General features: G+C 39.1%; 1 protein-coding gene across 1 annotated transcript; it reads right to left on the bottom strand.

Annotated features, from left to right (window-relative positions):
* Nucleotides 1-1,150: 1,150 nt before the first annotated feature.
* On the bottom strand, nucleotides 1,151-11,799 carry sh3bp5b (SH3-domain binding protein 5b (BTK-associated)). The gene is made up of 9 exons (XM_077526633.1): nucleotides 11,463-11,799; nucleotides 10,062-10,124; nucleotides 8,680-8,808; nucleotides 4,649-4,813; nucleotides 4,443-4,573; nucleotides 4,301-4,343; nucleotides 3,988-4,213; nucleotides 2,413-2,757; nucleotides 1,151-1,574 (listed from the first exon to the last, which is right to left on the bottom strand). The coding sequence occupies exons 1-9, from the start codon at nucleotides 11,526-11,528 to the stop codon at nucleotides 1,354-1,356; spliced, it is 1,389 nt and encodes a 462-aa protein (XP_077382759.1). The 5' UTR covers nucleotides 11,529-11,799; the 3' UTR covers nucleotides 1,151-1,353.
* Nucleotides 11,800-14,087: the final 2,288 nt, after the last annotated feature.

Here is a 14,087-nt window from a genome sequence, read left to right as displayed (position 1 = left end):
AAAAAAAAAAGAAAAAAAAAAGTGCCTTACGTGGTCGTTTAAAAAAAAACGCCTTACTATACATGGTCATTTAAAAAAAAACAAAAAAACAAAAAACGCCTTACTATACATTGTCGTTTAAAACCCCCCCGCCTTACTATACATGGGCGTTTAAAAAACAAAACAAAACAAAAAAAACGACTTACTAAATAAACATGGTCGTTTAAAGAAAAAAAAAAAACAAAAAACGCCTTACTATACATGGCCATTAAAAAAAAACAAAAAAAAAAAAAAAACGCCTTACCATGCATGGCCGTTTAAAAAAAAGCAAACACCTTACTAAACATGGTCGTTTAAAATACAAAAAAAAAATAAAATAAAAAAATAAAAAATAAAAAAAAAGACTTACTATACATGGTTGTTTAAAAAAACACAAAAAAAACGCCTTACTATACATGGTCATTTAAAAAAAAAAAAAAACGCCTCACTATACATGGTCGTTTAAAAAAAAAAAAAAAGGCCTTATATACATGGTCGTTTAAAAAAAAAAACCCAAAAAAAACACCTTACCTTTAAAAAAAAAAACACCTTACGAAACATGGTCGTAAAAAAAAATGCCTTACTATACATGGCCGTTTAAAAAATGGTTAAAAGATGGTTAATTTAAAAAAAAAAAAAAAAAAAAAAAAAAAAAAACACCTTACGTCATCTTTTCTTTTCAAACTCATTTACAAAAAATTAGCCTTACTATACGTTTTTTTTTTTTTTTTTTTTTTTTAAGAACCCCCCCCCATCTTACAGGGAATTTGAGACAGTCAATTGTCATTGCTGCACTGCTAATGTGAAGGATATGCGGTTTGTGGCAAATCGGTTGGCCCTCTGGGGGTCCCTGCTGGGTCAGGGGCCCCAAGCAATTGCCTGCCTTGCCCATTGGCAAACTATGCCTCTGGGAACACCTACAAGGAGTGAGCTCCTAACTTTGTTACACATTGAAAGTGAAGATGCAAATTTTGTGTTTGATTAAATTGCGACACCTTTTGGGAAGTCAAATGTGAAGTTTGGACAAAAGTATTGGGACACCTACAGAAAGCGAAGAACTTACTCAGAGTTATCAGCAACTGAAAGGATGAAACATTTCAGACCTCTTCTCAAAATTTAAACAGGACTGTCCAACAGTGCAACATTTTCTTTATTCAACATTCCCACACATAACAACTTGACGACACTTGATGCCAGCTTCCATCTTAGTGGAACAAATCAACAAGGACGATAAGACGCAAAAACGGATGAGGAAGAGTTTTTTTCTCAATTTGTTTTGTTTAACATGAGTATTTTTCCCCTATCAATCAATCCAAATGTTCTTGTAGTGGTTCCTCACAGTCCTTTGACCACCACGGCCTTCTGGGAAAAGTTGTCCATATTTTTGGCGTCGCTACGTTGGCGTCGCAGGTTGAGGAAGCTGAAGCGAGCCTCCAGGTTGAAACTCCTCTTGGTGGCGGCGGCCATCACGCTTCCGCTGCCGTTGTTGTTCTGGTTGTTGTTGATGACGGCCGACCCGTTGTCCAACGTCACCTCGGCGCCTTCCGCTCGCTCACCTGCGACGCAAAAGGGAAGGGTTGAAAACGTGGAATTTGGACAAATATCAAAGAGAAAAGCGTAGGAAATACAGAATCTGGCCAAAAATATTGGGACATGTACAGAAAGTTAAATTTGAGGGAAATACGTTTGTACAAAAATATTGGGATATCTATAAGAAGCTAAAAGTTAAATTTGGAAAAAAGTATTTGGGCACCTATGAAAATAAAAATGAATTTTGTGTTTCATATTTCCTTCGCAATGAAAGAAGAAATGCTTAATAACTCCCCGTTACATGCTCCAAAACATCCCAAACTTCACATGCATGTTTATAGTCATGACCTGAAGGAAACTTAATGACAATAGTCTATTATAAATACAGCGCTATCTAGCCCTTGGGGCGAAATAAAACATTACCCCACACGTGGTATTTTGTACAAAGTTTGGATACTCTTTGTAAATCATTTCTTTCTGAATGTTTTTTCACTTTCGAGCACTCAAAATGTTTAGTGGCAATCAGACCTACCTATACATATCTCATTTTAATTTATTTATTTTTGTATGCCCTCTATGGACAAAAGTAATATTGTGCTATGAGTAAAACTAACAATAATGTGTAAGTATTGGCAATGAAGAAAATATATATTTTTAGACAAAAATATTGGGACACATAGACGAATGTATATTGGAGAGGAAATTGTGGCGAAATCATTTGGGGCACAAGTATTGGCATGTCGGCAGGAACTGAAGAAATTATGGCGTTTGGACAAAAGTATTGGGACAGAAAAGTGGAGAAACTGAAAGCAAGAAAGTAGACCAAAAACAAAAGCTTCCGCCATCCCCTGGCCACTCACTCACCTCTCTCCAGCTCACACTCGGGCGACGACGCCCCGCTGCACTCGCTTCGAGGGCCGAGCACGGGCGAGATGAAGCCGAAGTCCGACAGGGAGACGGAGCTGGGCAGGTCCAGGCTGCAGGGCCTGGAGGGAGGTGAGGAGGAGGAGGAGCCGGATGGAGTCGGTGACGGACATGGGGAGGAAGAGGAGGCGCAGGAGGAAGAGGAGGCGAAGGAACACGGCGATTGGAGCTCCTGAGGGCTGCTGGGAGAAGAACCACGACTGCACGTGGAACGCGTCTCCGAGTCTTCCTCGGACGCCGCGCTGCCGCCGTTGCACGCCTCGTCGTCGAAACACACTGACATCACTGTAGGGATGGAAGGAAGAGAGTGGAAATGGAGGGGTGATGTTTTTCCCAGCTACACTTAAACGCACCGTCACTAGCAGCTACATAAAATGGCTGCCAGCATTGTGTTGTTTTGACAACATGGAGGCCCAATGCTGATTTTCTGCATCCCTTCTAATTCAGACCAATGTACAATGACTCACAAGTTGACTTTGTTGCGTGACCAAGTTTGTAATTCAATTTTTAGTGTATTAAAACAATGTTTTTAACTGAAATGAATTGAATGACATCAAAATAATCCCCTCCACCATCATGAGGGTGATGATCCAGACCACTCCCACAACGAGAGGAATCTTAAATAAACATAGTTTTAGAGCATGTCTTAAGGTCTTTAAAAACACTAAAAACACTTATTTTAGTTAACTAAAACTAATGAAAAAAACAAACTAAAATAAAAAAATCGTTAACTAAATAAAATTAAAACGAAAATGCTTTTTAAAAAATGAAAACTGAAACTACATTTTATGTTTACAAAACTAACTAAAACTATAATTACAGCAAAAATGTCCTTTGTTTTAGTCTTTGGTAATTAATTGAATGCATGAGCCTTTGGGGTTGATTTTAAATGTGATTTGTAGTAGATTTATTTTGATATAAAACGGAATAATGACTTTTGAAAATGTCACACGGAAGTGACGTCATCTAGCAGCAGCCAATAGAAAAGCACTTTCGTGTTTTTTGAATATTGCGCACAAGTAATACACATTTTTTTTAAATTAAAACTAATAATGAAACTAACTAAAACTAAACTATAACTAAGCATTTATTAAAGAACTAAAATTAATAAAACCTAACAGAACCACCCTGAAAACTAATTACAACTAAACTAAATTTAAAAAACAAAAACAAAAAAAAAAAAACGAAATAAAAACTAACTACGTAAAATGAAAAATTCCAAAACTATAACAACCTGATAAAAGACCCATTTAAACTCACTAAGAGAGATCAAAGGCAAAGTATAACACAAATATATTGTAGTAAAATATACTAAATCAAAAATTGTGCTTTGTGTAGACTTAAAAAGCAGGATTGAAGAGGATTTGACGTTCAATAGTCTTACATAAAAACTAGGTCGCTCTGAAATATAAATATTTCCATCCATTATCTGAACTATTCAGGAAAATATATTTTACCATAATCTGGGTTATTTGTTGAACTGGAAAATATCCCATCGCGCCTGATTCATCTTACTGGAAATGCCATCGGACTCCATCTTGACGCCGGACGATTGGTCCCCGTTGCCGCCTTGGCCGTCGCCCTCTGCGCCGACGCCCCGCCCCCTCGGGCCCATGACAGAGCTGCGACGGCGCTCGTGGATCTCGTCCGAGATGGCCTCCAGGTTCCCGAGCGCCGTCTTGTACTCGGCCTTGGCCTGCGACAGTTTGGCCTGATGTTCGTCCACCGTCTTCTTCAGGTTCTGTTCGGGGAGAAAAACAAAAATGGCGGTTCGGTAACGGGTTGGACGGTCGGGTTTGAATGAAATAAAGCTGAGCTTGTTAAGTACCTCCAGTTGCAAGTAGAACTTGGCTTTCATTTCAAAGTAGGGCCTGTGGCAACAAAGATGATGTCACACAAGGAAAACACAACAGGAAGTCGAAAATTAAATTCAGTTAATGTTGAAAAATCCAATTTGTCGTTGTTCTTACTTTGACTTGTTGATGGTGCGTTTGAGTTTCTTCTCCAGCTGCTTCATACGAGCGATGGCCGCCGCGTGCTTGGCCGCCGTCTCCTTGTGCGCCACCTCGCTTCGGACCTTCTCGTGCTCCGCCTCCATCACCTGCGAGAGCCAATCGCATCTCATCAGCACATTCTTCCGTGTCGAAATCCGGTCGTCGGGGACCGAAATGCTGACCCGCTGCGTGGCGTGGTTCAGCATCTCCTGCCAGGCAGAGTCAAAATGGCGGCGCTCCTCCTCTAGGATGCGCTGCTCGGCCAGCGAGATGGTCTCCTTGGCGGCGCGCAGGACCTCGGAGGCTCTCTGGAAGTCCTGTGTGGCCTTTTGGGCCTCCAGCTGGGCCTGAAGGGAGGACAAGCAACTCGTTTACCAGATACTGAGTCGACGGTTCTACAATTCTGTTGGATTTGAGTCCAAATTTACAGATAAGAAAGAAATCTCTCCTGCTGAATCAGTCCCACATCTGCCAAAACGCTGACATCATCACATGCTGGACGTAACTCAATTAGCGTCGCGGGTTAGCGTGTAGCGTGACGCCAACAACCGCCGCCTTGTCGCGGTCATGTGGTGGGAGGCGACCGACACCCGCCGCCGCTGTGCAGCTCGTCAAAAAAGCAAAACGCTGATGTCGCAAAACGTGTTGCTGCCAGGTCAGCTGTGGTCTCATTTTGGCGTGACGGTGTTGTTGTTTACTGTTTGGGCACCAGCTGCAGTTTTTCCCACTTAATATTTGGATTTTTTCCATGCGGAAATAAGAAAAACAATTTTAGCGAAACGAGCAAGCAGATGACAAAAAGGAGGTGTTTTCTTCTTTGTCCTCAGAGTGGCAAGTTAGCTTCACAACAGAAATTCCATCTTCATAAATAAAGGAAAATAATCTGTGGATACTCATGCTGCTTTTCTTCAGCTGGAAATCAGTCAAGGGCAAGAGAATATCAGCAGATCAATATTAGGGGTGTCAGGCAATTAAATTTTTTAATCGTAATTAATTGCATGACTCACACTCGATTCATCGCAAATTTTACATCTGTTCTAAATGTAGAATATTTTTTTTCATATTTTTCAGAATTTTTTAAACATTACAGTGGAAAAAAAATGTTCAATAGAAATATGGCTGTATCTTTTAGTCATCGATAGTCATTTCATAATAATTCACAAAATTTAGTTAAAATTCAAAATATGCACTGTACTGTAAAAACAAGTGTGATATTGATTTGTGTTGGTCATTTTTTTTCTGCCACTAGATGGCATAATTGCATTTGTAAGACGGTGACAGCTCAGTTTTTCTTCATATTAAGAGCAATCTATTTAACATGAAGCAGCTTGTGAAATTCTGCACATTTTTAAAATTGTAAAATACAAAGTGACCCTTGTATCCGGAAATATATTCATTACTATTAAATTGATTACTGCTAAATTTTGACGGGACGTGTCTGCTGCGTTGCGACTGGAATTCCACCACGACAGGCTTTCCAAGTAAGAGGCGGTCATAAATTTTGCGTTAAGAAAAATTAGTGGCATTAAAGGAACTTGAAATAAATACATTTTGACGCCCCTCTTCAAAACAGCAGCAGGCATTTGAACAGGGGTGTGTACACTTTTTATACCCACATGTAATAATATCCCAGGGTCTGTATATGAGGCCGAGGCAATCAAATGCCACCTGTGCGCTTGTGTGGCAATTGTGTAAGAGAGCCACGGATTCTTATTACTGCCGTGACAAAAAAACAGGTCAAGTGGAACGACAAAAGAAGGAAGTGGGATGCGAATTTCATGGCAGGGAAAGCGGCTTACTCTGCACTGAGCAGAACAAACGCTGGGAACTTTCACTGGTTAGCTTCATCGCGCTGACCCAAATGAGTCAGCGCGCATCTTCATCGCGTCTCCCAGCATGCAACATACCTGACCGCAATGCTAATGTTGTTACTGTTCAATACAGCTCATGTGTGTTTCACTAAATATGATCCTAAAACACTTTAGTATATCAAACTCAGCTTAAATTTTTATTTTTTTTTAATAAATGACTTATAGGTGATTAGATTTTGAAAACAATGCACAGTAAGATAAATGATGTACTTCCTTGATTCTGATTACTCCTTTCCTATTGGCCAGCCACTGTGCTGCATCTTATAGACAGTTTTGAAGGAGCACAAAAACTGAATGGTCAAGGATACACATCACTGTAGTCACTGTGCGACAATGTGTGGGTGTGACTTCCTCTTCTATGAAAATTCAACACTGAGTCCTCTTTCACGTATTCACGTATTCACGTAGCATTTGCTGAAAACCTCGATTAAGATTAGCTTTACCAAACAAACAAAAAAAATCTCAGAACGACATGGCTGAATTCAGACTCCTAAGCCTGGTTAACTTCACAACCTGAAAATTTCATTCGAACCAATTAGCCTAATAGCATAATTGCACAAGACAGTTTTGAATGCTTTTGGAAAACAAGAAAAAAATATTCTAGCTGGATGACTGAGAATGTACGCAAAGAAATAAACTATCAAATGATAGGCTAACAATATTAGACAGATGCATAATGATAAATTGCAGATTTTTTTAATTTTTTTATTTTATTTCATGTCACTATTTAAAAAAAATAAGTCAAAAGTGAATAGTAAAAATGAAGGTCCCGTTCAGAATACATTTCGATGCAACTTGGATTTCCGTCACCGAAGTTGATTGCTCTTCTAAGAAGCCTTTAAATAAAAATATAATATTGTGCTTTAAAAAGCACAACATTTAAAGGTTGACTCCCGCCAGCAGAAACTCCCAATCGCCAATTTCCTAGCAGCCACAAGCCGATATACAAAAACCCAATTCTGGATTTTATCTTCCAGCGGGAATTGAGGTCAAACGCCCCTAGCAACGGCACCACCTGACATTATCTCCACACACAAACCTCCTCCCCTCCTTTTTTTTGTTTTTTTAAATCCCACTGACAGTGATGGAAGACAGCAGAGCGAGAAGAAATAGACGGCGAAGCATTGAAATATAATTTGCCGATGGAATGGAGACAAGGAGCCTCAGTGCTGCGGCCGAGATATTTTTATCTCGCCGCAAACAGCATGAGGGAGTCGTGTCTAATTGAGTCGAGGCTGCGTTGCGTGACGCCATGCGGGCCATCAAAGACATCAGTGCAAAACAAAAAACAACAAGTCATTTTTAAGACTTCAAATATCACAAGGATTTTATTGTTTGTTGCATCGCTTGAATTGCTTCTGATTTTCACTGGACACGCAACAAATCACTTCAAGCCTTCTGGAGGGTCAACACAAGATGAATGACCGACTACATTTTCGCTAGAGACGCGTTTATGTTAACGTGCGGAATTACGTATATGTGAAGCAGCTTTGTAGGTGGAAAGTGACACAATAACGCCCTCATTTAGCGCAAATAAAGCCAAACTATGACACTCTTCTACTATGCTCGTCCTCCTTGTTAAAGTTGAATGAATGTTGTTACCCAACATTTTTCAAAGACTTTGCACTCAAAGTACTTGGCGACAACCATAAAATGTCAGCCGAAGAACAAAAACCAGGACAGATGATCAAATCTACTGCGCAGTCATGTGCTTTACTTACTCATTGTGTCTGATTTAAAAAAAAATAAAATAAAATATCTACCAACTCATCCTACCTTAGGCTGTTTGTCTCTGATAGTGCGTCAGTGGCGTTTCGCAATCCATGTTTGTTAGCATTAAGCTACAGCACTTCTAACTGTATGAAACGTTTGATTGTCTTTTCTTTAGGTGGCAGATTCAAATTGAAAGTGGCGGTTGGAGTGTACTGTGGATCGGACTTTTGTCATCCGTGTAGCTCCTTGACTTCATGTCCCTTCATGCTTGCCATACTGTAGTTGTGTGGGAGGCACAATAATTCCATTCTTTCCTAATACAGTACAGTACTTTTTATACACTTGACTAAAACAGTTAAAACAGCTTGAAGCAAGGACACATTTCCCCCACACAAGAGGCCAAACGGCGCAGAATTACCAGCACTAAAATACGGAATATTGTTTCTTTTGTGGCAGCGAGGTATCGCCAATAGGTATATGAAATACCAATACACACAATGATAAAAAGGAAGTAACTATTGTGGGTTTTCCAGTTTAAACTAACTTCTGCATTTCACAAGAATGAAGGTGCCGAAAGCCAAAACTTTAGCGTGTTGATTTAAAGTGGAACAAAAAAATAAATCAGCGACCTGTCGAGCCAGTCGTCGAGATTCCCAGTAGGGCTTGGACTCGTCCACTGTCTTCCCGATCTTGTTGAGGAGCTCGTCCAACTTGACGGTGGCCTCCACCAGGACCGAGCGGAACTTCTGACGAGCATCCTGGCCAAAGAAAAAAAAAAAAAAAGAAGTTACCTCAGTTAGTCTCAAAGTGTGTCATGATGTGCAAAAACTCCCACATAATACATCCCATTTACACCGTTCAAATTTCAACTTGCTTCAAAAATTCCCTCCATCTTGGGTATATATATATATCATCTGATTCCACATAACTTTACAGTACTCACACAATTTAACATTAAATATCAACTTTTCCCCGTTCCTTTTCAATGGGACTGACATTGAACTTTTTCCAAGTCTCACTTTCTCACTTCCATACATATAACTGGCCAACATTACCAGCTCTCTGATACTGCTCAGCAAATCTCGCTTGAGAAATATTTTATTAGCATTCAGCTTTCAGCATTCCCATGCTATTTTTTGCAGAAATTGCACTTTGTCTAGTTAGAAGTGTTAGAGTGCCTTTAACTTTTTTTTAAATCTAGTAGAGTACATTTCATAAAGTTTTTTTCCCCCCGTCTTTTAGAACATTTAGGTATGTATACATTTTCACTAAGTTTAAGAAGCAATATTTAATGATTATTCGAGTAGTTGTTGTTTTTTCCATATTTAACATGACCATAATGTCAGCCATAGATTGCGTGTTTGCTGACTTCAACCACGACATCATATGGTAATAAAATCGACGAGTGGGACTTTCACCTCTTTTATAATGTCACTGACCTACAATCATAAAAATGCAAGACGTGGCACACATTGCTCACAGCTTGCGAGAAATGATTCAAATATTCACGTCTTTTCAAAATTCAAGCACGGGTGCATGCAACCAGTCTCAAAATTGTAATTGTGTTGACTGACAAATGGCTCAAAAAAGGACTTCTAAAAAAGGTTATTTAGTTCTTGTTGTTGATGACTGTACTGTAACACAGTATAATTAAATATACAATTTGAATAATATACCTTTAAATACTGCACTGTAAAATAAATACCTTTTCTTGGATAAACAAAGTGATTAGTTCTATTTAATTGGTCATTTTCAGTAGACATTATTGTGCATGTACATTGAAGAATACTTTTAATGCTGCCAGTATGATCTATTATCTTTATAATAGAATTAAATTTATTCTAAATCAAATTGTGGAGATTGTCCTGATGCTGACAAGGAATTTTCATTTTCTAAGCATGTTGAGCGTTTCATGAGGCTTGCTTGACGCTAATGTGATGACACGGCACATCCATGCGAGCGCTATAAATATCATGGCGCGCTGTACGTGGCTCCACGTCGCCATACTGACCTCCAGCGCCGTCTCGCATCGGTTGATGTCATCCGACGACTGGTTGAGTTGCTCCAGCTCGCCCTGCAAGACACGAGATCATAACGTCATATCACAATTCCTCCACATTAATATTACAGTGCTCCAGAGGTTTATCATCAGCACACGTGTTATTCCGCTTCTTTAGTGCAGGGCCACAAAATAATTATATTTGTACGGCATATTTTTACAGTCCCTCACATTAGTGCTGCCGAATGGATTTGTTCTGTTTTCATTACAACAAGGTTGAATTCCCAATGAATTGGATTTCAAGCTGTATCCCAGAACGAAGTGTGTTATGCTGTGAAGGATTATTTACGGATTACGTTTGTCCACTGTTGATACAACAGCACATGAACATTCGAGAGACAGAAACGTGCAAGCAGCAGGAGTCTTACCGCTTCCTGTTTCAGCGACCGCACACAGAAGTTTTTCTAAACTTCTCCATTTTTTTTTTTTTTTTTTACATAACTGAATTGGTATACATTGCACCACCAAATTTATACACTGAGAGGTATAAAGTCATACAGAATTATTTTAGTCAGCAAGAAAATTGGATGAACCTTTCCTTGGTTCGTTTTGTTTTTGTTAAATAAAATAGTAGATACTATTTTCATTGGAGGTGCACATTTTCCAATACCATCATGATATGAATTTCAGGCCGTATCGCTAAGCTCCCAGTTTGAAGCAAAAGTCTTATTGAATACAGCCTACTACAAATATAAAATATTTATACATCTTAGGTTTATGTACACAGACCATGTACATGATCACATTGCCACATCAGACAGTGTCCTTGCATTATTGGTGTTTAATGTTTTGAAGGTACAAGGGAGAGTGACATTTTCTGTGTGTAAATGTTTCTGTACATATGATTACTAAAGTGAAGCTTGATTTGAAGAAAATTGCATATCGAATTGAAATCATAATATCTGCCAGAAAAATCGAAATTCAATCTTTCCTGTAAAATCGTTCAAGCAGTCCTAGTTGTAATTTAATATTCATGCAAAGTTGCTAACCCAGACAAAAACAAATAAATAAAAATAACTAAATAATAATAATAGCAAAATAAATGTAGTACATTCCATTATTTTAAGTACACCTCCAGTCTTTTTTTTTTTTATTCTTTTTTTTTAATTATTATTATTGAATACAGTCCGCTGTATTTACCTTAAAGTAAGTGTACATTTAATCTTTAGGAATTGTTTATAAACGTATTCAAGTATCCCATTTTACTCTGAATTGGTGGAAGACACAAAATGGATGACAATCGTGTGAAAACAGCTTTAAGAGGTCGTTAGTTACGCTGGAGGACAACTTACAAACATATTTTGATGTTTAGGTTTAAAATAAGACGTAAGAATGAGAGGGGGGTCGGTCTACCTGGATACGGGGGTCCACATCTTCATCCTCGTAGTCCGCCTCATCCTCACAGCGATGGGGGTCCATTGTGCGAAACCCGACAAAGAGCCACCCGACAGTAGCCTCCGCGATGAGATGGTCAACAAGTCGGCCTGACGAAGAGCATCTCGCTTGCCTTTTTTTTTTTTTTTTAAAAGTTCTCCCCGAAAACGACGGAACCGAAGCCGGCCTGGACTGTGTTCTCCTCCTCCTCCTCCTCCGGTCTACTTTGCTCCGAGACCTAACTGCTCTCTCAGTGCTGAAATAAATGACCTGAAGTGACTCCTCTTCTTTTGTGAGATTATTGACCCGCCTCTTCCGCTCCTCTCTTGATTTGACAGCTCATTATTGCTGTCTGTCAACCTGATGACAAATTCCGGTAACGCCTCCTCATTTGCATACAGCCCTGTATTATGTTGATTAGCGTCTTAAATGGACAGTGCACATTATACATTTAACATTTTTTTTTTTGTAATTAATAAATACCTTAGTGTATCCCATTAAGGGGGAGGGGACCTTTTTTCGTTATTGTGTGTTGGACTTTTTTTGTTTTTTTTTTATTTTCCAAAGTATTTTTTTCTGTTTTATGAAATCGTTAATTTTCGTTTTTTTAGGGAATACTTATTCACATTCCCGGAGTACTTTTTGTGTTTTATGGGGAATCCCCCCTCCCCCCACCCCCCGTTTTCTGATTTTTTTTTTTTTTAATGACGGAATTTATAAAACAAAAACCCATCATGCAGTTGAACTAAAGTGAACTAGTTTTATTTATTGAACATTTTAACAACCAAGGTGTGTACGCACCGTAGAAAATAAAATCAATAAAATATGCTTTAGCTCAATATATACATTTAACATGTTAATTACTAGTACTGTGGTTTGCACGTGTAAAAGTGTATAGTAACAAATGTTAAATAAGCAGGTTCAAAGTGGCAACATGTAAGATAAATAAATGGTAACAATGCAAAAAAAAAAAAAAAAGGCTTCAAATGAGCTGATATTCATATTTCTTTGTTTTTCAAGCTGGTGTGGAATGCTGCCTCTGTATACTCTTCTCAAGCCATTTAAATGGTGACGTTTTTTTTCTCTCTTTCTGTTCTTGAACCTTGTAATGTGATCACTTCTTCACCCACAAACAGATAATGACTTCCTATCAGGAGCACAGTGTGACTGTTGCTGTTGTTTGGACTTGGCCAAAATGTGCCATCTCACACACACAAAGCATACTGTACAATACTGCATGCATGTCCTCTGCACAGGCTTCTTGTTCTTAGAAATGAAAACTGAAGACGCTTTGTCATTGCGCAGCTGCACTTTCTGCGGAACTCAGTTAGCGGCATTAGCATCACTTCCATATAGCTCCATTGGCAGCCATTACTGCTCGTTAGAGCTTGATCCAATTGTCTGCCGGGTGGACAGAGTTGCTTTGGTGTTCGCAAAATGTTGAAATGAGGTTATGCGTGTGTAGGAATGCAAACAGACACACATATCCAGTTGAAGGTCCATGTACTAGTACGTGTTATCCTCAATTCAGCGCACTCGTAGAATGGCCAGTGTACACTAGTAGAATGGCTCTTTATTAGCAACGTTTTTCCACTACAAGTGTCCCCTTCAGCTAACTAGCTTGCAACTAAACCTTTTAGTAAACTAACAAGCATGTGTCATGCACTATAGTAGCACTACAATGCCCTCAAGTAGTTATGAGTTGTCGAACTAGTCAACTCATGCACAGAAAAAACCTTATAGGATTAATTTGATTGACAGTGACACTTATTGTGCTTCTAGTTAGATTTAGCCTATTTAATAAAACATTGTTTCTCTGTTGTTTCATCTGTAATTGCCAACAATCGCCTGCTTTGTGATCCTTTAGCTAATGAGTTTTATATTGACCACGAGTGACGCACACCCGCCGCGCTCCCTGATATTTAATTATTGGTAACTCCGTTAAGTTGTTTTGCCTTCTTTTAGGACCAAATGAGTCTACAGCTGTCATGGTTTGGGTTGGGTTTTAGTTAGTTTTTCTTTTTGTCTTAATTTTGTTATGGTTCAGGTTTAGTTTGTGTTTTGTCATTATCCTCATGTTTCTTTTCAGTCATGACCTGCATTTTGCGTTGTTGTCCTTGTTTCCCCCCCTAGTTTTGTCAAGCCTTGTCCACCTGTGTTTGCCTGCCCTTCCTCATGTGTCAACCAATCAGCATCATCTGCCTCTCGCGTCTTGCCCAACTGTCTAATTGTGTCAATTAGTGTGTGTGTATTTAGTTTCTTGTCTCCCCGCTGCCTGTTGTCAATTCATTTTGCCTTTTGCCAAGTTTGCCTTTCCTGAGTTTGTTGTTTCTGACTAGTACCTCGTTTGCCTCCTTGTTTGTTCTATTAAATCCCTTTTTGGCTTCACCTCTGCCCCCTTGCCCTGCTTCCCTGTATTTGGGTACAACCACCACCCCAATCGTGACAACAGCTGTCAAAATGTCTAGTGTGATCATAAGTTTACCAATAACTTATGAGCACAACTGTACACATACAGCACTATTCTTGCAAATAAATATCAAGTAAAGTGTTAATACTTTGTTACTTCCCACCACTGCAGAAGATCAACCTTAAGATTTGGGT

This window comes from Festucalex cinctus, chromosome 7 (assembly GCF_051991245.1).
Source record: "Festucalex cinctus isolate MCC-2025b chromosome 7, RoL_Fcin_1.0, whole genome shotgun sequence".
Taxonomy (NCBI): domain Eukaryota; kingdom Metazoa; phylum Chordata; class Actinopteri; order Syngnathiformes; family Syngnathidae; genus Festucalex; species Festucalex cinctus.
The sequence above is the reverse complement of the archived record's forward strand: the minus strand, read 5'-3'. Positions and strand labels throughout refer to the sequence as shown.

Excerpts from the sequence above, each read along its gene's own strand:
- sh3bp5b (XM_077526633.1), bottom strand. The coding sequence starts at position 11,528 with ATGGACCCCCATCGCTGTGAGGATGAGGCGGACTACGAGGATGAAGAT. Across the intron at positions 4,344-4,442 it reads CGCACCATCAACAAGTCAAA|GCCCTACTTTGAAATGAAAG; the intron begins GTAAGAACAACG and ends TTGTTGCCACAG. Across the intron at positions 2,758-3,987 it reads GGAGTCCGATGGCATTTCCA|TGATGTCAGTGTGTTTCGAC; the intron begins GTAAGATGAATC and ends CCATCCCTACAG.